Source organism: Convolutriloba macropyga, chromosome 5, assembly GCF_964194025.1.
Source record: "Convolutriloba macropyga chromosome 5, txConMacr16.3, whole genome shotgun sequence".
NCBI lineage: Eukaryota > Metazoa > Xenacoelomorpha > Acoela > Convolutidae > Convolutriloba > Convolutriloba macropyga.
In genome coordinates, this window is record NC_134472.1 from 4,255,257 (window position 1) to 4,281,000 (window position 25,744).

Genomic DNA, 25,744 nt, shown 5'->3' on the forward strand with positions numbered 1-25,744 from the left:
GTCTCAGACTTTTGATCAGAGCGACCCAGAACAAACAAAACATTCTTGCTTTTTGACCGGACCATACCGGGACCAAAAGTAAGTTTGATTAGACTATTTGAGGATGTTGATCTGAGCTTTTACAAATTTTTGCTATCCTTCTAACCTTGTTTTTTGGTCCGAGAAATTTTTGGTATGCCCTGGTTGTGAGTCTGGTACCCCACCCTAGGTTGAAATTTTGTGAGCCAATTTTTAAAACCAATAACTGTTTAGAATAAGTCATTCACTCGCCTATAGTTTGCTATTGATGGTTTTACACTCATTTTATAGTGACTATTATGCTGTATATAATATATAAAACAATATTAAATTGAATCATTCGTCGTTGATTCATTTGGTCAAACTGCACTCTCAATAATTCAAAAACTCATACAGTAACACCTTTCTTTCAAAGTTCATGTGATTGATAAAAGCGGTGAACACCTCCTGTGGACAAACTGACAATAATCAATGTATTTATCAAAAGATAATGCAGGTTATAACAAATTTGGTTATCAAACTAATAAACTAAACTCATAATTTCCTTTGGAGTTGGTTGAACTGGCTGAAGTTCGTTCTGGCTAGAGTTGTTAGTTATGGCTGGTCTAGAAGGTCATATTGTCAAAGTGAAGTCATGGGACGTCAGATTTCCAACGTCGCAGGAAGGTTAGAAGTAAAGCATCACTTTTCAATGCCATATTAATTAAAAATTTGAAATTATTTTTAAATAAAAGAAAACATATATTCAGTAATTAAATATTTGAACGCATCTCTCAACAAGTTTAGGATCTTTTCCGTTCGCTCCCCTCGTGCGCTTGGGTGCAAATAATATGTACCCACTAAGGTGGGGGGGGGGGGGGGGGGAGAGGAGCACAACCAGAAAAGATCTCAAGTTTGCAACCAATTACTCAATTACCAACGTATATCTCAGTAGGTACGAATTTGCTCTCCCAGTTCTATTTATCTAAAAAGGCTCTCTTCTGAATTCCAGAGACAATATTTTGGAAGTATTATTCTTAAAATTGGTTATTTACAAATATGAGAATTTTCGCATCAGTTAATACAGCAGTACTACGTAAAACTGTTCATTTATACTGAAAAATACGTCACAAATCGAATAGTAGCGCTGCATTTTGCATGAACTGCGCAATGAAACTGATTATTGAGTAAATTATCCAATGGATAGTATTATAGGACATTCGACGTCATTTTCAGCATCACTGACCAATTTTGTTCGCCGGACATCTATATTTTTGCATGGAGAATAAAAAGACTTTGAAGCCCATCAGTCAACTCGTTTCGACACTCGTTAATCATCGCTCCAATCGGCTTTCTGTCTCGTTTCCATACATTTTTAACTCGATACGTCAAAAAATTTCAGTAGAAAAAACTTAATTCACCTATGTACATGACTTTTATGTTAGTTAATATCATGCTGATTTTAAAGCTCCTTTAGGTAGCTGATCTTAAATCAGCTCGATGACATTAAAAATAGCATACATGTTTAAACTCATGCCGGTTGGTATTTAAAAGTTTTTAAAGTACCATTAACAATTTCAAATATAAAACTTGTTCGACTTCATCGTAGGTAGCAGTCACATACACTGCACGAGTTGATTTTTAACATTTCAGACACTTTTTTTCCATTAGGTTATAACAACTGTTTCAATTTGTGGCAGTTTCAATAATTTTGTTGTAATACTTAGTCTCATTAAAGATAGACTATATTGGCTCTTCAAAACGCACGATTGAACTGTTTATTACTGCATTTCTTTTCTAGTAAATTTAACAATATGAACCCTATCTTGGTCATAATCATGAATATTTGTTTAGATGTTGATAGTTTCTCTAAACCCTCTTTTGTTGTCGTCCTTATACTTACTGTCAAAATTGATGTCCAACAGAGATAGAATCTTAGAAAAAAGATAACTATCTTTGTTTTAAAAAAACGTACAATTTGCCAGGATAAAAAGTTTGCCCTTTCTTCATTCTTTTATGTTCTGAGATCACTGTTCATACCTGATTTTCTTACCTCTTTCAACGATTGCCATCGTTAGACAGGATAATACAACAGCCCAGCATGATCGGACAAGATCAGCTCGTTCTTTCTGTCATCTGTTTTGGATCCACTTTTCCTTAATTTTTACTTGATTTTTCTTCTGATTAATAGTCCATTCAAATTTTGACACCGCCAGACAACATTCTATACGACGAGTAATCAATGTTTGCGTATTCATAGCACTCATCACTCATTAAGATTAATTATAACATTGGAATATTATTTTTTTCTCATTTTTTTAGGTAAAACGAGTATTGATTTAATAGTTAACTTGGTTACCAAGACTAAGTTTGTTAAAACAACAGATCAACAGCTCAATGAAACACATATTTCAGCTCATCTTATTCTTTCACATTTGAATAGTATGTTTCAATTGTTCCGCCCTCTGGTCGGGTAAGAATAATGATTCGTGACTGAAGATCATAACTATATCACCTAATTAGAAGCGTTTGAACATTTCAATTTAACTCTGGTGATTTTAAAGTTCTCTATAGATATCCGAGATCCTCATGATGCGAGGCCAACATTACTGCAGATCCACGAAATAAAAATACTAAGAGTGACTGAGTGAGCGTGTCAAAAGCATTTAAAAATCCCTTCAATTAAAAGCTCCTGATGTCTTAAAGCGAGTCTATTTGTTTTAATGTGGCTACTTTATTATGTGACATTTTGCTATTATAATAGTTAAACTTAAAAATTTTTGCTTCTCAATCAATTTGGAGGCGGTATTATAATGCGATATTACTAGCAGTCACTTCTCCGGTTTTTTACCGGAACAAATTTTTAAAAGGAGCAGACAAAATTTGATTTTAAACCAGTACACGTAATTGAGAGTTCGAACTCATATAGAGTTAATAATAAAATAAAAACAGTTTTAGCTAACTTTCTAATCAAACATCATTATTGAACCTCTAATTTTGCTAAATGCATCATCTGGTAGTGAATAACGAGAACCACCGAACAGTGTCCCATATAAAACTATGTCCATTCAATTTGTTTTTTAACGAAAAGCTTAAAATTAAAATTTGGCGATCTATACTATACAGCATTTTTTAAAAAAAATTAGCAAATCACGAATTTTTTCCTGCTATTTTGTTTTGCTTTTTGGCTAGACGAAGCTTCGAATGTCCCTGATCAAAATCTATGAATGGTGGTCACAAAATTCTTACTTGCTTTTTTTAAGTAAAACAGAAGTATTCAAAGCTGAAAAAGTTTCTAGGAGTGACCTGCAAAAACAAGAGAGTTTACCAACTTCAAATTTATTTGTTTTTAAGTTTAACCATCATCAAAAAATTTTGGCTCCAGGTCACTGGTTTAACTCGAGCTCACCTTTTTTACACTATGTTTTGTCTTTTGCCTACATTAACATTGTTTTTCATCAAGTTTTTTAAAAAATTGTTCACTAAGTTCAACTCTTAACCAGCCTTGTTTTTTGCAGGATTAAATGAACCTTACTTTTAAACTTTGAAAATGTGAAAACTTGTTTTTTTTTGAGCTGACACATTTTTTCAGTGAAATATAGAGGGTGCAAAAAACAGTGGATCTTAAATCCGAAGTCACCTTAAATCCGAAGTCAGTGCCGCGCACAGAACACATTACCTTAGGGCTTTGATAAACTCAACCACAAAACTATTGTGCTCAAAAATAGTAAAAACCAACATAATAGGCGATTAGCAGTGGCTATTTTATGATGTGACATTCTGTTGATACGATGGTTAAACTGAAAATACTCTGTTTCTTAACACTTTTCAAGGCTTTGTGCCATGTTACTAGCAGTCATTTGTCCGCTATTTTGCCCGAATATAATTCCACTAGAAACGCACAAACCTTGACTTTGAAACCAGGCAAACCAAATTTCTTGGAGAAGACAATCTTGCTTAGAAGACTGTACCCGGATTACGAAGTTTGATTAAGCTAATTGAGAATATTGATCAGAGTTTTTACAAAATTTTGCGTCTCTTCTAAACTTGTTTTTTTTTGCTCTCAAAAACATTTGGTATGCCCGGGCTGTGGGTCTACGCCACCTTGTGTTGAATTTATGTGATGTGACTTTTAAAACCTATAAGTGTTTAGAACTTGTATTTCACTAGCCGATAACTTGCTATTAAAGGTTTTGCATTAAACAATGACCATTGAATCGTATATATTATATTAAACATTGTCAAAGCGAAACAATCGGCTTTGCTTCATTTGGTCCAACTGCAACAGGAAAAAAATCAAAAAGTTTCTTGAGTATCTAACACCTTTTTTTAAAAAAATCGAATACGACTGTTGATTGATAAAACTGGTCATACCTGCTACGGAAAAGTTGACAATAAGCAACGTTTTTATCAAAAGATAAAACAAGTTCTTACATATTTAGTTACCAAACTACTGAACTAACTCCGATTTCCTTTAGTGGGTATAGTTAAACTGGCTGAACTTTTTTCTGGAGAAAGTTGTAATTCACGGCTGGTCTAGGAGGTCATATTGTCTAGCTGAATTCATGTGATGTTCAATTTTTAACATCGCAGGAAGGTTAGAAACCAAGCATCACTTTTCAATGCCATATTAATCAAATTTTTTTTCAAGCCTTCTCCTTTTTTTCCAATTCATTAACTTAAGACTTTGATAAACCCAGCCATAAAACTATTATGCTTGCCAAAAAAAAACCAAAAAGAGTAGACTACTAGCAGTGGCTATTTTTTTATTTGACATTCTGTTAATACGATGGTTAAACTGAAAAAAACTTTGTTTCCTAACACTCTTCAAGGTTTTTTTATGGTGCCACTTTACTAGCAGTCATTTGTCCGCTATTTTGCCCGAATATAATTCCATTAGAAACGCACAAACCTTGACTTTGAAACCAAGCAAACCAAATTTCTTGGAGAAGACAATCCTGCTTAGAAGACTGTACCCGGATTACGAAGTTTGATTAAGCTAATTGAGAATATTGATCAGAGGTTTTACAAAATTTTGCGTCTCTTCTAAACTTGTTTTTTTTGCTCTCAAAAACATTTGGTATGCCCGGGCTGTGGGTCTACCGCACTTTGTGTTGATTTTATGTGATGTGATTTTTAAAACCTATAAGTGTTTAGAACTTGTATTTCACTAGCCGATAACTTGCTATTAAAGGTTTTGCATTAAACGGTGACCATTGAATCGTATATATTATATTAAACATTGTCAAAGCGAAACAATCGGCTTTGCTTCATTTGGTCCAACTGCAACAGGAAAAAAATCAAAAGTTTCTTGAGTATCTAACACTTTTTTTTAAAAAAAATCGAATACGACTGTTGATTGATAAAACTGGTCATACCTGCTACGGAAAAGTTGACAATAAGCAACGTTTTTATCAAAAGATAAAACAAGTTCTTACATATTTGGTTATCAAACTACTGAACTAACTCCGATTTCCTTTAGTGGGTTTAGTTAAACTGGCTGAATTTTTTTCTGGAGAAAATGGTAATTCACGGCTGGTCTAGGAGGTCATATTGTCTAGCTGAATTCATGTGATGTTCAATTTTCAACATCGCAGGAAGGTTACAAACCAAGCATCACTTTTCAATGCCATACTAATCAATTTTTTTTTTCAAGCCTTCTCCTTTTTTTCCAATTCATTACCTTAAGACTTTGATAGTTACAACCCCAAAACTAGTTTGCTTGAAAAAAGTAAAATTAAAAAGAATAGACTACTATTAGTGGCTATTTCATGTTGTGGCATTCTGTTGATACTATGTTTTAACTGTTAACTGAAAAAATTATGTTTCTTAGCACTTTTCAAGGTTTTATTAAGTGCCATGCTACTAGCAGTCATTTGTCCACTATTTTGCCGGAATAAAATTCCATTAGAAGCATACAAACCTTGACTTTGAAACATGGCAAATCACATTCTTCGGAGAAAACATTCCTGCTTTTGTAACCGGACCATACCCGGATTACAAAGTTTGATTAAGCTAATTTAGAATTTTGATCAGAACAATTACAAAATTTTGCGACTCTTCTAACCTTGTTTTGTTGTGGCCTCAAAAAATTGGGTATGCCCGGGCTGTGGGTCCACCCCACCCTGTGTTGATTTTTTGTGAGCTAATTTTTAAAACCAATAAGTGCAGTATGTATTTCAATCGCCTATGATTTGCTATTAAAGGTTTTGCCTTATAAGGCGACCATTGTACCGTATATATTATTTAAAACATTGTCAAATTGAAACATTCGGCTTTGCTTCATTTGGTCTAACTGCATCAGTCAAAAAATCACAAGTTTCTTCAGTATCTAAAACCTTTGTTTGAAAAATCAAATACGACTGTTGCTTGATAAAACTGATCATAGCTGCTACGGACAAATATACAATAAGCAACATATTTATCAAAAGATAAAACAAGTTCTTGTATATTTGGTGATCAAACTAGTAAAGTAAACTCATAGTTTCCTTTGATGGAGTAACTGGTTGAATTTTTTTTCTGGAGAGATTTTAATTCATGGCTGGTGTATAAGGTCATATTGTCCAGGTGAATTCATATGATGATCATTTTCCAACGTCGCAGGAAGGTTGGAAACATAGCATCACTTTTCAATGCCATATTAATCAAATTTTTTCTTCCAGCCTTCTCTTTTTTTACCAAATCTTTACATTAAGACTTTGATAAACCCAGCCATAAAACCATTATGCTTGCCAAAAAAACCCAAAAAGAATAGACTACTAGCAGTGGCTATTTTATTATTTGACATTCTGTTATTACGATGGTTAAACTGAAAAAAACTTTGTTTCCTAACACTCTTCAAGGTTTTTTTATGGTGCCACTTTACTAGCAGTCATTTGTCCGCTATTTTGCCGGTACATAATTCTATTGGAAACACACAAACCTTGACTTTAAAACAAGGCAGTTACAATCTTCGGATAAAACATTCTTGCTTCTGTGACCGGACCATACCCGCATTACGAAATTTGATTAAGCTAATTGAGAAAATTAATCACAGGATTTACAAAATTCTGCGACTCTGGTAACTTTGGTTTTTTTTGGTCTCAGAAACATTTGGTATGCCAGGGCTGTGGGTCTACCCCAACATGTGTTGATTTTTTGTGGGCCAATTTTTTAGCTAAAATGATAGTTAGACTCAAAATTTAGTTGTGAGTTACGAGAGCCACAGAACAAGGCCATATCAAAATTTATCTACATTCAATTTGATTTTTCCAAAGAGTTTAAAGTTTGCCAATCTATAATTTAAAGCATTTTAAAGTATAACCCTAGCAACTTTTTTCTTGGTCATTTGTTATATTTTTTCCTGGTAATTTGTCATGCTTATTGATAAGACCAAGCATATAAAATGTCTTATCAACATCTGAAACTGATGGTCACACAATTCTTACTTCTTTATTTTTAAGTAAATCAGGAGTTCTCAAAAAATTAAAAGCGCATAAGAAACCATATTATTTTAATCTTGGTTGGCTGTCAAGGCAAAAAAATATGGTGTTGAGTGTTTAAAGAAAGGGTTTAAGGATTGACTTGCAAAAGCAAGATGATTTATTATCTTTAAGTTCAACTGTTTTTACAAACTTAACAATCGCCAATTATTTTCAGCTACAGGTGACTACAAGCGACCTGTCCTTTATACTAGGTTTTGTCTTTTTTCATACACTAAGATATATTGTTTTTTATATTAAGAGTGGCCTTAAGAGTTGCTTAGAAAGTTGTTTAACAAGTTCAATTCTTATCCAATTTTGTTTTTTGCTTGATTTAAAGAACCTTACCTGCAAACTTTAAAAACATGAAAAGTAATTTTTTGCAAATATTTTTGGAAAAAAAAAGTGAATTAACCCAAAAGGACTGTGGAAAAACAACATCGATTCACTGCGGCATCACAGAGTGATCTAAAACGAGATATCAACTGGAAAATAAGTGACTAGGTTGATTAAAACGTGTAACTTTATAACTGTTTCATGACTGTTTACAAATCTAATGCGGCTGCTTTAACTCCGTAGTTTTGTTGTTATTGTTCGTTGTGATCTAATTCTCGAAACAGACTGTTTATCTCTTTCAATAAACTGTTAACTGCCAGAATTTTTTTAATGAGTCAAGACAAATGTCAACAACACACTCTCTCTCACACACACACACGAACACACAAAAAACACACTTACACGCACGCACACAAACACACATGATTACATACACACGCACACAAAAAAGACACACATATATACACACGCACACACTCATACATATACAAAAACACACACGCACGCACACATACATACACAAAACCACACACGCACACACAAAAATACACACAAGCGCACAAACATACACACACGCAAACACACACTTACTTGCACAAAAAAACAAACACAAACACGAACACACACAAACACACAAACACGCACGCACAGTTACAACAAACACAAACACAAGAAAATACAGACAAACACACACACACACACATACACAACACGCACATACACACGCACACACACGCGCGCATACACGCACAAACACACACACAAACAGACACGCACATACAAGTACATGCTTGCTCACAAACACACTCTCACAAACACAAACAAAAACACACATGCACAAACGCGCACACACATACACACCAACACACACACGTAAAAAAACACACACACACACACGTACACAAACACACAAACACGCACACACAATCTCTCTAACGCAAAAAAATATATACACAAACACACACGCACACACAATTGCACACATATTCACACAAACGCACACATACACACGCGCACAAACATGCACAAACACACGCGCGCAAAATTACTTACACTCACAAACACACACGCACATGTACACGTACAAACACCTACGCACACACACACACACACAAACATACAGAAACAAGCAAACAAACAAACACACACACACACACAAAAGCACACATACACACACGCATAAACACACACGCACACACATGCCCGTGCATACAAACACATACACAAGCACACACACACACACTAACAGACAACACACAAACACATGCACACTCACAAACACAAACACACACAAACACACACACACACATGCACACACGCAAACAATTACAAATGCACACAACAACAAACGCGCACACACACAACAAACAAACACACACCAACAGACGCGCACACAAACACACGCGCACACAAAAACACACACACACATGCACAAACGCAAACAAATACAAACGCACACATACAAACAGGCACACACAAACACAAGCACACTCGCATACATGCACACAGACACATAAACACACGCACAAACACAAACGCGCACACACGCCCACACACACACACAAGCACACACACACTAACAGACAACACACAAACACATGAACACTCACAAACTCACACACACACATGCACACATGCAAACAGTTACAACACAAACAGGCACACACAAACACAAGCGCACTCAAAAACACACACACATGCACAAACGCAAACAAACACAAACGCACACATACAAACAGGCACACACAAACACAAGCACACTCGCATACACGCACAAATACACAAACAGAAACACAGACAAACACACACACACGCACACACACATAAACACACGCACAAACACAAACGCAAACACACGCCCGCACACACAAACTCAAGCACACACACACTAACAGACAACACACAAACACATGCACACTCACAAACGCACACACACACAAACACACACACACACACACATGCACACACGCAAACAATTACAAACGCACACAACAACAAACGCACACACACAACAAACACACACACCAACAGACGCACACACAAACACACGCGCACTCAAAAACACACACACACATATGCACAAACGCAAACAAACACAAACGCACACATACAAACAGGCACACACAAACACAAGCACACTCGCATACACGCACACATACACAAACAGAAACACAGACAAACACACGCACACACACATAAACACACGCACAAACACAAACGCGCACACACGCCCGCACACACACACAAGCACACACACACTAACAGACAACACACAAACACATGAACACTCACAAACTCACACAAAAACATGCACACATGCAAACAGTTACAACACAAACAGGCACACACAAACACAAGCACACTCACAAACACTCTCTTTTACACACAAACAAACACACACATGTACACACGAACACGAACATATACAAACACACGCGCACAAACAGACACACACATAAACAAACACAGGCACAATCACATACACCCACACACACACAAACCAACACACACAAGCGCACACACACTTACACGCGTGCACACACATGCACACACAAACGCATACACAAACAAGGAAAAACACACACATGCATACACCAAAAAACACACACACGCACGCACTAATACCAACACTCACACACGCGCGCGCATACAATCACAAACAAACACACACACACACACAAACAGACATACACATAAGCACACGCACGCCTACAATCACTCTCTCACACACTTAATTAAACACACACATGCACACTCAAACACATACACACACAAACGCACACACAAGGAAACACACACACACACGCATACAGCCAAAAACACACACATACGCAAAAGCACGCACCATCACTCACACATAAACACATACACAAACACATGCAAACAAACGCACACAAACAGACACACACATACACAAACAAACAAATGCACGCACACAAACACTCACAGAGATACACAGAAACACAAACACACACACAAGTGCACACAAACATACAGGCACACACACACGCACACACTCCAACAAACACAAACACACGAACATACACACAAACACACAAACACGTACATACACTCTCTCACACACAAAAAATACAAACAAACACACACGCACACACATTTGCACACATATTCACACACAAGCACACATAAACACACGCACAAACACACACACACACTCCCACACTCTCACACATACACAAATATACACACGGACTCACACATACACACACCCGAACAAGTACACACACTCTCCCTCACACACACGCAAACACACACACGCACAAACACACACACAAACACACACACACACACTCGTGCACACATACACAAACACACAAACACACACACACTTATACACAGACACGCATAAAAACTCACACACATTCACAAACACACACAAACACACGCACACAAACACATACAAAAACAAGCATACGCAAACACAAACAAACAAACAAACAAACAAACAAACAAACACACACACACACACACACGCAAGCCCATATACACAAACACACGCACAATAATAAAAACACTCTCTCACACACACCAATACAGACACACACACACATTCTTACACACCTAAACTCGAAAACACACAAACACACTCATCCACACATACACACGCAACTACACACAAACAAACACAAAAAAACACACACAAACGCATGCAAAAACACACACACGCGCACAAATACACAAACATAAACACACACAAGGAAACACACACACTCGCATACACACTCTCTCACAAACACAAACACACATCCACAAACACACACAAACACACAATTACACAAACGTAAACAAACACGCGCGCGCAAAAACACATACACTCACAAACACACACGCACATGTACAGGTACAAACACCTACGCAGACACACACAAAAACACAGGCGCAACCACAAACACATCCAGACACACACAAACACACACACACAAACACACACACACACACACACACACGCACACATACACACACGGATAACCACACACGCACACACGACCGCACACAGACACACACACACGCACAACAAGCATACACACCAAAAGACACACACATAAAAATATGCACACTCACAATTACACACATATGCACAAACGCAAACAAACACAAACGCACACACCAACAAACGCACACACACAACAAAAACACACACCAACAGACACACACATAAACACACGCACACTCACAATCGCACACACCTGCACAAACGCAAACAGACACAAACTTAGAAATACAAACAGGCACACACAAACACATGCACACTCACAAACACACACAGACACATGCACAAACGCAAACAATTACAAACGCACACACAAACAAGCGCACACCTAAACAAGCACACTCCTAAACACTCACCGTGACACACAAACAAGCACAAACATATACAAACACACACGCAAAAATAGACACACACACACACAAGCGCACACACGCTTACACGCGTGCAGACACATGCACACACAAATGCATTCACTCACAAGGAAAAAGACACAACTGCATACACCGAAAAAAACCCTTACGCACGCATTAATACCAACATTTACTCACACACGCGCGCATACAAGCACAAATAAACACACACACGCACACACACAAACAGACCCATACACAAGCACACGCACGCCTACAAACACTCTCTCACACACTTAAACAAACACACACATGCACACTCACACACACATACACACACACACACAAACGCACTCGCAAGGAAACACACAACGCACACACGCATACACCCAAAAAACACACACATACACGCACGCACCAACACTCACATACTCACATACACACACACGCACGAACACAAACATACAGGGAAACAAACACACATGCATACACAAACACAACACGCACTCACGCACAAATAAACACACTCACACACACGAGCATATATGCACAAACACACACACACACAAACAGAAACACACAAGGACACGCACGCTCACAAAATTTCTCACACTTACAAACAAACACACATACATGCACAAACGCACCCACACATACACACACACGCACAAACACATACAAATGCAAACAAGCACACACACGTACAAACACACACACACAAACACCAGCATTTTCACGAACACTCTCACACAACAAAACAAACACACACATAAACACATACACATACGCGCGCACACATACATACACACAAAAACGAACACACACAAGGAAACGCACACACACACACGCATACACACTCTCTCACGCACACAAACACGCACTCACACGCACTAACACACACACACACACACACACACACACACACACAAACACGCACACTCACAAACACACACAGACACATGCACACACGCAAACAATTACAAACGCACACACAAACAAGCGCACACCTAAACAAGCACACTCCTAAACACTCTCCATGACACACAAACAAACACAAACATATACAAACACACACGCACAAATAGACACACACACACAAGCGCACACACGCTTACACGCGTGCAGACACATGCACACACAAATGCATTCACACACAAGGAAAAAGACACAACTGCATACACCGAAAAAAACCCTTACGCACGCATTAATACCAACATTTACTCACACACGCGCGCATAAAAGCACAAATAAACACACACACGCACACACACAAACAGACCCACACACAAGCACACGCACGCATACAAACACTCTCTCACACACTTAAACAAACACACACATGCACACTCACACACACATACACACACAAACGCACTCGCGAGGAAACACACAACGCACACACGCATACACCCAAAAACCACACACATACACGCACGCACCAACACTCACATACTCACATACACACACGCACGAACACAAACATACAGGGAAACAAACACACATGCATACACAAACACAACACGCACTCACGCACAAATAATCACACTCACACACACACGAGCATATATGCACAAACACACACACACACAAACAGAAACACACAAGGACACGCACGCTCACAAAATTTCTCACACTTACAAACAAACACACATACATGCACAAACGCACCCACACATACACACACAAGCACAAACACATACAAACACACACACACACACAAACACCAGCATTTTCACGAACACTCTCACACAACAAAACAAACACACACATAAACACATACACATACGCGCGCACACATACATACACACAAAAACGAACACACACAAGGAAACACACACACACACACACACACACACGCATACACACTCTCTCACGCACACAAACACACACTTACACAAACTAACACACACACACACACACAAACACGCACACACACAAACACACACACACATACGCGTGCGCAAGAACACATACACGCACAAACAAACACACACATACACATGCGAACACCTACGTAAAATCACACAAGCACACACACAAATGCACACACAAGCAAACACACACACACACACGCAACTACACACAAACAAACGCAAAAAACACACACAAACGCATGCAAAAACACACACACGCGCACAAATACACACACATAAACACACACAATGAAACACACACACTCGCATACACACTCTCTCACACACACAAACACACATCCACAAACACACACAAACACACAATTACGCAAACGTAAACAAACAAGCGCGCGCAAAAACACATACACTCACAAACACACACGCACAGGTACAGGTACAAACACCTACGCACACACACACAAAAACACAGGCGCAACCACAAACACTTCCAGACACACACAAACACACACACACAAACACACACACACACACACACCCACGCACACATACAAACACGGATAACCACACACGCACACGCACACACACCCGCACACAGACACACACACACGCACAACAAGCATACACACCAAAAGACACACACACATAAAATATGCACACTCACAATTACACACATATGCACAAGCGCAAACAAACACAAACGCACACACCAACAAACGCACACACACAACAAAAACACACACCAACAGACACACACATAAACACACGCACACTCACAATCGCACACACCAACACAAACGCAAACAGACACAAACTTAGAAATACAAACAGGCACACACAAACACAAGCACACTCGCATACACACAAACATAAACACAGAAAAACACACACACGCACACACACACACACAAGCACACACACCAACAGACAACACACAAACACATGCACACTCACAAACACACACAGACACATGCACACACGCAAACAATTACAAACGCACACACAAACAAGCGCACACCTAAACAAGCACACTCCTAAACACTCTCCATGACACACAAACAAGCACAAACATATACAAACACACACGCACAAATAGACACACACAAGCGCACACACGCTTACACGCGTGCAGACACATGCACACACAAATGCATTCACTTACAAGGAAAAAGACACAACTGCATACACCGAAAAAAAACCCTTACGCACGCATTAATACCAACATTCACTCACAAACGGGCGCGCATACAAGCACAAATAAACACACACACGCACACACACAAACAGACCCACACACAAGCACACGCACGCCTACAAACACTCTCTCACATACTTAAACAAACACACACATGCACACTCACACACACATACACACAAACGCACCCGCAAGGAAACACACAACGCACACACGCATACACCCAAAAAACACACACATACACGCACGCACCAACACTCACATACTCACATACACACACACGCACTAAAACAAACATACAAGGAAACAAACACACATGCATACACAAACACAACACGCTCTCACGCACAAATAAACACACTCACACACACACACGAGCGTATATGCACAAACACACACACACACAAACAGAAACACACAAGGACACGCACGCTCACAAAATTTCTCACACTTACAAACAATCACACAGACATGCACAAACGCACCCACACATACACACACAAGCACAAACACATACAAATGCAAACAAGCACACACACGTACAAACACACACACACACAAACACCAGCATTTTCACGAACACTCTCACACAACAAAACAAACAAACACATAAACACATACACATACATACACACAAAAACAAACACACAAAAGAAAACACAAACACACACACACACGCTCACACACACACACATACACACTCTCTCACGCACACAAACACACACTCACACGCCCGCACCTACACACACAAGCACACACACCAACAGACAACACACAAATACATGCACACTCACAAACACACACAGACACATGCACACACGCAAACAATTACAAACGCACACACAAACAAGCGCACACCTAAACAAGCACACTCCTAAACACTCTCCATGACACACAAACAAACACAAACATATACAAACACACACGCACAAATAGACACACACACAAGCGCACACACGCTTACACGCGTGCAGACACATGGACACACAAATGCATTCACACACAAGGAAAAAGACACAACTGCATACACCGAAAAAAAACCCTTACGCACGCATTAATACCAACATTTACTCACACACGCGCGCATACAAGCACAAATGAACATACACACGCACACACACAAACAGACCCACACACAAGCACACGCACGCCTACAAACACTCTCTCACACACTTAAACAAACACACACATGCACACTCACACACAAATACACACACAAACGCACTCGCAAGGAAACACACAACGCACACACGCATACACCCAAAAAACACACACATACACGCACGCACCAACACTCACATACTCACATACACACACACGCACGAACACAAACATACAAGGAAACAAACACACATGCATACACAAACACAACACGCACTCACGCACAAATAAACACACTCACACACACACGAGCATATATGCACAAACACACACACACACAAACAGAAACACACAAGGACACGCACGCTCACAAAATTTCTCACACTTACAAACAAACACACATACATGCACAAACGCACCCACACATACACACACAAGCACAAACACATACAAATGCAAACAAGCACACACACGTACAAACACACACACACACACACACAAACACCAGCATTTTCATGAACACTCTCACACAACAAAACAAACACACACATAAACACATACACATACGCGCGCACACATACATACACACAAAAACGAACACACACAAGGAAACACACACACACACACACACACACACACACGCATACACACTCTCTCACGCACACAAACACACACTCACACGCACTAACACACACACACACAAACACACACACACACATACGCGTGCGCAAGAACACATACACGCACAAACAAACACACACATACACATGCGAACACCTACGCAAAATCACACAAGCACACACACAAATGCACACACAAGGAAACACACACACACACATACACACACACATACACACACACGCACCAACACTCACATACTCGAATACGCACACGCACACGCACAGACACGCACAAACAAACACACTCACACACACACACACACACGTGCATACACACACAAACACACACACAAAAACAGACACACACAGAAGCACATGCACGCTCACAAAAACTCTCTCTCTCTCACACATAAACAAACACACACATGCACAGACGCACACACACATACACACACAAACACAAACACACACACACATACAAACAAGCACACACACACACGTACAAACAAAAACACACACACAAACACAAACACACGCACTCCCACAAAAACTCTCACAACCAAACAAACACACACATGCACACACATAAACATTTACGCGCGCACACACACATACACACAAAAAGGAACACACACAAGGAAACACACACCCACACACACACACACACACACACACACACACACACACACAGGCATATACACTCTCTCACGAACACAAACACGCACTCAAACACACATACAAACACACACACATGCGTGCAAATGAACACATACACTCACATGCACAAACACACACATATACACATGGGAACACCTACGCACACACACACAAGCAAATACACACACAAACACACACAGGCTCCCAAAAACTCACACACACACAAGCAAATACACACACAAACACACACAGGCTCCCAAAAACTCTCACAAACACACGAACAAACACACACCTGCACACTCACACCTACGCAAGCGCACCAATACACCCACAAGCACATATACATGCACACAAGCGCACTCACCCACACACGCAAAAACGCAAACACACAAACAGAACTACACACAAACACATACAAACAAACACACACACACGAGCATACACATACTCAGAGGAACTTATAAACACACACACGCGCACGCATACACACACATAAACACACACAAGGAAACACACACACGCATTCACGCTCTGTCACACACACAAACAATCACCCACAAACACACACAAACACACACTTACGCAAACATACACAAACACACTCGCACATGCATACGTACAAACACCTTCGCACACCCACAGAGACACACACAAACACACAAACACAAACACAAAAACAAACGCAAAAACAAACACGCACACGCACACACACACCCGTACACAGACACACACATAACAAGCACACACACCAACAGACACGCAAACAAACATACACACACTCTTAAACACACACACACACACATGTAAAAACGCAAAAAAAACACAAACGCACACACACACAAACAGGCACAAACAAACACAAGCACACTCACACACGCAAACACATTCACACACGCACAAACACACACACACGCACACACACGCCCGCGCACACACAAGAACACACGCCAACAGACAACACACAAACAAATGCACGCTCACAAGCACTAACACACATATGCACACACGCAAACAATTACATACGCACACACACACAAACAGGCACACAAAAACAGAAGCACGCTCAAAAGCACTCTCTCTTACACACAAACAAACACACACATGCATACACTAACAAACACACATAAAAACACACAGGCACAAACGGATACACACACACACAAACACACACACGCTCACAAACACTCACGCACACAAACAAGCGCACACACACTTACGCCCTCGCACAGACATGCACAAACAATTGCATACACACACAAGGAACAACACACAAACATGCATACACCAAAAAAACGCACCCACAGGCACTAAGACAGACACTCACACACACGCGCGCGCATACAAGCACAAACACACAATCACACAGTCACACACACACAGACACACAGACAAGCACACGCAAGCCTACAAACACTCTCTCACATTTTTAAACAAACACTTACATGCACACACGAACAAACACACGCACAAACACACACTTACAAACAGACACACACACAAACACACGCACGCTCATAAACAGTCTCTCACACTCACGAAAACAAACACACACGCATACACCCTAAAACACAAACCCACACACACGAACGCAACAACATTCACATACTCACATACACGCACGCACACACACTCACAAACACAAACACACATACAAGGAACACACGCACATGCAAACAACAAAACAACACACACGCACGCACAAATAAACACACTCCAACACACGCGTGCATACACGCACAAACACACACAAACAGACACACACACACACACAAGCACAGGCACGCTCACAAAGACTCACACACATACAAATAACCACACACATGCCAAAACGAACACACCAACACACAAAAGCACAAACACACGCACATTCACAGACACTCTCACACAACCAAACAAACACACACAAGCACACAAACAAATTTACCCGCGCAAAAACACACACAAAAACTTACACACAAAAACAAAAACACACAAGGGAACAGACACACACACACACGCATACACACTCTCTCACGCACACAAACACACACTCACACACACAAACACACACACAAACACACACACGCGCGTGCGCTGGAACAAAATGACTCACAAACACACACACACACACACACACACACACAAACACACACACACGCGCACACGCACACACATACATATATATTTCTATATATATATATATATATATATATATATATATATATATATATATATATATATATATATATATATGCGAACACCTACCCAATCGCACACAAACACACACGCAAAAACACACACACATAAACAAACACAAAAACAAACACACACACGCTCCCAAACACTCTCTCTCTCTCACACACACACACAAACAAACACACACATGCACACTCACACTTTCGCAAGCGCATGCACAAACACACACAAACGCACATCCACAGGAAAACACACACACACGCATACAACCAAACAAACACACACACACACACGCTCGCACAAACGCACAAACACATATACACACAGGTACACACACGCACAAACACACACACACACAAACACAAGCACGCCCACAAACATTCTCATACACACAAACAATCACACACAAGCACACACACAAACGCGCATACACGCAAGAAAACACACACAGATGCAATCAGCAAAACAACAAACACACACACACACACAAACACACACATAATCGCACACAAAAGCGCGCATACACGCACAAACACACACACAAACAGACACGCACACACAAATACACGCTTGCTCACAAACACACTCTCACAAACATAAACAAAAACACACATGCACAAACGCGCGCACAAATACACACCAACACACACACGTAAAAAAACACACACACACACGTACACAAACAGACACATACACAAACAAACACACACTCATATATACACATGCAAACACCCAAGCAAACACCCGCAAACACACGCGCACAAACACACACAAGCAAACACATACACAGAGGCACGCACAAATACACACACACACGCGCATACAAACACACACAAACACACACACAAACAAACAGTCTTTCACACATACACACACGCACAAACACACATACACACAAACACACACACACACATACACAAACACAAACAAACAAAAGCACACACAAAAACACAGGGACACACGAACACACACACACAAGAACTCTCACACACATACACACACGACACTCACACACACACGCACAAACGCATAAACAAACAAACACGCAAAGGCACTCGTAAACACTCACACATTCAAAAATACACAAACTCACACACACACGCACAAAAATACACATACACAAACACACTGTTGGCGCCTCTTCAAATCAGCAACAAAAACCAGCAGAAAGCAAGAATTAATTTTTGAAACTAAAAAACATCGAATTTGTCAAAATTCAAAATTGATTAAAACTGAAGCTTTTTACAAGTTGGGACCGATATTTTTTACACCACCCCACAGATTTTTGGAAGGGAAAATTTGAGCAATCCAAGGTTATGATACAAGGTTAGGGTTTTCTATAAAAAACGCATGGACTAAACAAACGTTATTGCATAAAACCCATAAGTGTGGTTATTAGCACTTATATGGTGCAAAATTGGCATTTCTCGATATTTTGTCATATTATAGATTTTCATAACTTGTTTATTTTATGATATTTTAGGTGATCTTTAAAGTTAAAACACCACTCATTCGAGGTTTATAAAGCTACGTAATGGCCATCAGTGCTTATGTCAATTAAAGCAAAGATTGCATTATTTTGACATTTACTATGTAAACCGTGACCTAAAACACTTTCTTTATTAACCAATCAGAGACAAGTAATAATGATGTTATAAATGCTAAAAATTTGATTATTTACTTTAACCCCCATTGATTTGAATATTGAAACTATATCGTATTTAGAACCATTAGAAACTGTAACCAAGAACAATTAGCTCTCAGATTAGACTAAAATTTGAATTTGTAACGACTTTAGTCTTTTTGCTAGATGTTGCGAGTTCAAAGTTAGTTCAGCTTTCTTTTAAGAAATTAGCAACAATAGTAGCTACTGGCTGAAGCCTTACAAACTTTAGCGCCAGATTGAACATATATTATCACTAAAGATTTTCTTAACTTCAATCAACAAAAATAAAGTTACAGTCTTTCATCACGTCTGAGCGACTAATTATTTCTGCGAGATCATTAGACAATTGAATTCAGTGACGAACGACGCCGGCGTAAAACAGGAGCACTTGGCTGTGATCTATCGGTTCCGTTGAGGTTCTTGAGCAGCCGCAACACTTCGTCCACCGAACAGGACAACAATACCACCATCAACAAATTTTCATTTCAGTTTGGTGGACAAAAAGGGAGTTTTTACAATGAGTGGAAAAAACTCCGATAAACATTGGAAATTGACTGACTACAGGATGTCAGGACAACTCAAGAACTTGAAAGCGTGCAAGCTGATTTGCTCAAAACGATTGTTTGCCAACTCAATGATGTGAACGGTCACTTGGCTCAGAAATACCTGTATAAGCGGACAGAGCATATCAATGTTTCTTCTAAACTTACGATGAACTCGAGGAAAACAGACAACAGTAGAAGTTATCATTAAAACCAGATTATTCTGAAAGTTTCAACAGTGACACCGAGCGTATCTGAGAAGAAAAGAGTAAAATTTTGCGACGAGTAGTTGAAAAAGTGCCTTTTCTCCTAGTCATTGAATGTTGCCGCACAATAAATGTCAACTGACGGAAAAATACAGTACAACGAGCATATAAAATAGTGGAAGCTGCTAAACCAATTTTAAAACAATTGAAGGCAGAAAACTTAGCGATTCCTAAAAACAGTTATTGTGTAACCAATTGGAAGAGCTGGTAAAAAAAGTAGAGGTGATGTACACTGAATGTAATCGTATAACAAGGCCAGAAGTTCGCACCCAGTTTTTTCGTTTTCAGCGATATGAGGAGTCACCCTAAAACACACACACACACACACACAAACGCACGCACCAACCCTCACGTACCCACATACACACACGCACACACAAACGCTAGCAAATACACACACGCACAAACACACACGCGCATATATAAACACAAACACACACGCACAAACACACACACACATACAAGGAACACACGGACATGCATACATCCAAAAAACACACACACACACGCACACAAATACACCAACGCTCCCAAAGACTCTCACACGCCTACAAACAAACACACACATGAAAAAACGCACACACACACATACACAAAAAAGCACGAACACTCACACAAACAATCAAGCACACACACGTACAAACACACACACATACACAAACAGACAAACACAAGCACTTTCACTTACACTCTCACACAACAAAACAAAAACACACAAGAACACACACACACACACATTTACGCGAGCGCACTTTCATACAAACAAAAACGAACACACACACAGAAACACACACACACACGTATTTACACTCTATCACGCACGCAAACACACTCACACACGAAACCACACACGCGTGCGCAAGAACACATAGACTCACAAACACACACACACAAACACCTATATATATATATATATATATATATATATATATATATATATATACACAAATATATATATATATATATATATATATATAAATATGCGAACACCTACGCAATCACACACAAACACACACACACACCTGCACACTCACAAACGCTCTCAAACATCAAAACAGATACACATACACACACAACCGCATACACACAAAAGAAAACACACACATGAATACACACTCACTCACGCACACAGACAATCACTCACACAAACAATCACAAACATACACAAAAAAAAACACACACACACACGCAAGAGCACACACTCATGCAAACACCTACGCAAACACAAAAAACACACACACACAAGAAAACACATACACGCACGCACAAACACACACACACACACACACACACACGGGCTCAAGAACACACACACAAATTCTCTCACACACATACCCTTACGACACTCACACACACGGACAAACGCACATCAACACACACGCACAAACGCAAAAACACTCAAACAAACAAACACGCACAAGCACGCATATACACTCACGCAATTACATACTCACACAATTACGCACACAAACACACAAACGCGATTACGCACACCCACGCATACACACTCACACACACACACACATACAGAAACACAGACACACTCACACACACATACGCGCATACGCGCGCACATAAAAACACAGACGCAAATACAAACACACACACACACACATACGCAGACAGACACACACTCACACGCAATTGCGAGCACGTACACACGTGCAAAAACACACACAAACACGCACGCGCATATATACACACAAACACACACGCACAAACACAAACACACAATCACACAAACACACATACTCAGACACACACAAACACACACACACACAAAAACTTACATAGATACACACACAAACACAAAAATACACAAACGCTCACAGACAAACACACGCGCACACAAACACTCACACAAAATTTCTCTCGCACACATACTTACACGACACTCAAACACACGCTCAAACTCTCCCAAACACACACCAACACGCACACACGTAAACGCACAAACACTCAAACAAACAAACACGCACACGCAGGCATATGCACTCACGCAAACTCATACTCACACAAATACACAAACGCGCTCACGCACAACCACGTATTTACATTCACACACACACACACACACACACACACACACACACAGACAGACACAAACACAGAGACACTCACACACTCACTCACACATACGCGCGCACATACAAATACAGACGCAAATACAAACACACACACACACAAACGCACACACACATACACTCACACACAAACGCGAGCACATACACACACGCACAAACACACACAAGCACACACGCGCATATATACACACAAACACACACGCGCAAACACACATACTCAATCACACAAACACACATACTCATACACACAACACACACACAAGCACACACACAAAGACACAAAGACACTCATATTTGCACAAACACATACACTCAAAAACACACACACACACACAAACCTAAACTCACACAAAACCCACACACACAAACAGACAAACAGACAAACAGACAAACACGCACACACACGCATAGACGACCACACGCACAATCAAAAACACACACTCACACACACACATACGCGCACACATACACGCACAAACACATACATATACACACAGAAAAACACAGACGCACATACCCGCACACTCACACGGACACACTAAAACTCACTCACGCAAACAACACACTCACACAAACTTACGCGCGCACTTATATACATACACAAACCCACACACTCAAGGAAACACACACACACACACACGCATACGCACTATCTCACACACACAAACTATCACACACACACAAACACAGAAATACATATACGCACACACGCTCAAACACAAACACAAACAGTCTCACACGCAAGCAAACATAAAGATAACCAACACACACACACGCACATACACATACAAACACAGACAGACACACACAAACATACGCACACGCACAAAGAAACACACACAGAAACAAAAGCCCGCACACACAATCATAAACACAAACTTAAACACACAATCATAAACACAAACAAGCACTCACACAAACGTAAAAACTCTCCCAAACACACACGAACACACACACACACACACACATAAACGCACAAACACACAAACAAACAAACACGCACTAGCACGCTTACACACTCACACACACAAACAAACGATCACACACACACGCACGCACATACACACATGCGCGCACATACACACACAAACACACATACCCGCACAGACACAAACACACACTCACAATCGCACGAACACACACACACACGTGCAAATATACACACACGCACAAACACACACACAAACACACACACAAATTCACACACACAAACACACACATAATTGCACAAACGTACACACCACTCACTTACGCACACACAAACACAAACACACAAATAAACAAACACACACTCATACGCACTCACACACTCACACACGCACACACACACACGTCCGCGCACACACATACGCAAACGCGCACACAAGCAATATATATATATATATATATATATATATATATGTATATATATA

The 25,744-nt window shown here is 39.9% G+C and overlaps 1 protein-coding gene across 1 annotated transcript in view; it reads left to right on the forward strand.

Annotated features, from left to right (window-relative positions):
* The first annotated feature begins 471 nt into the window (after positions 1–471).
* LOC142339728 (mitochondrial enolase superfamily member 1-like) overlaps positions 472–25,744 on the forward strand; it is a 57,963-nt gene continuing 32,690 nt past the window's right edge. Inside the window, exon 1 of the mRNA XM_075389959.1 lies at positions 472–684. Coding sequence (XP_075246074.1) covers positions 615–684 — 70 coding nt within the window. The 5' untranslated portion in view covers positions 472–614. The remainder of the gene's footprint in view (positions 685–25,744) is intronic.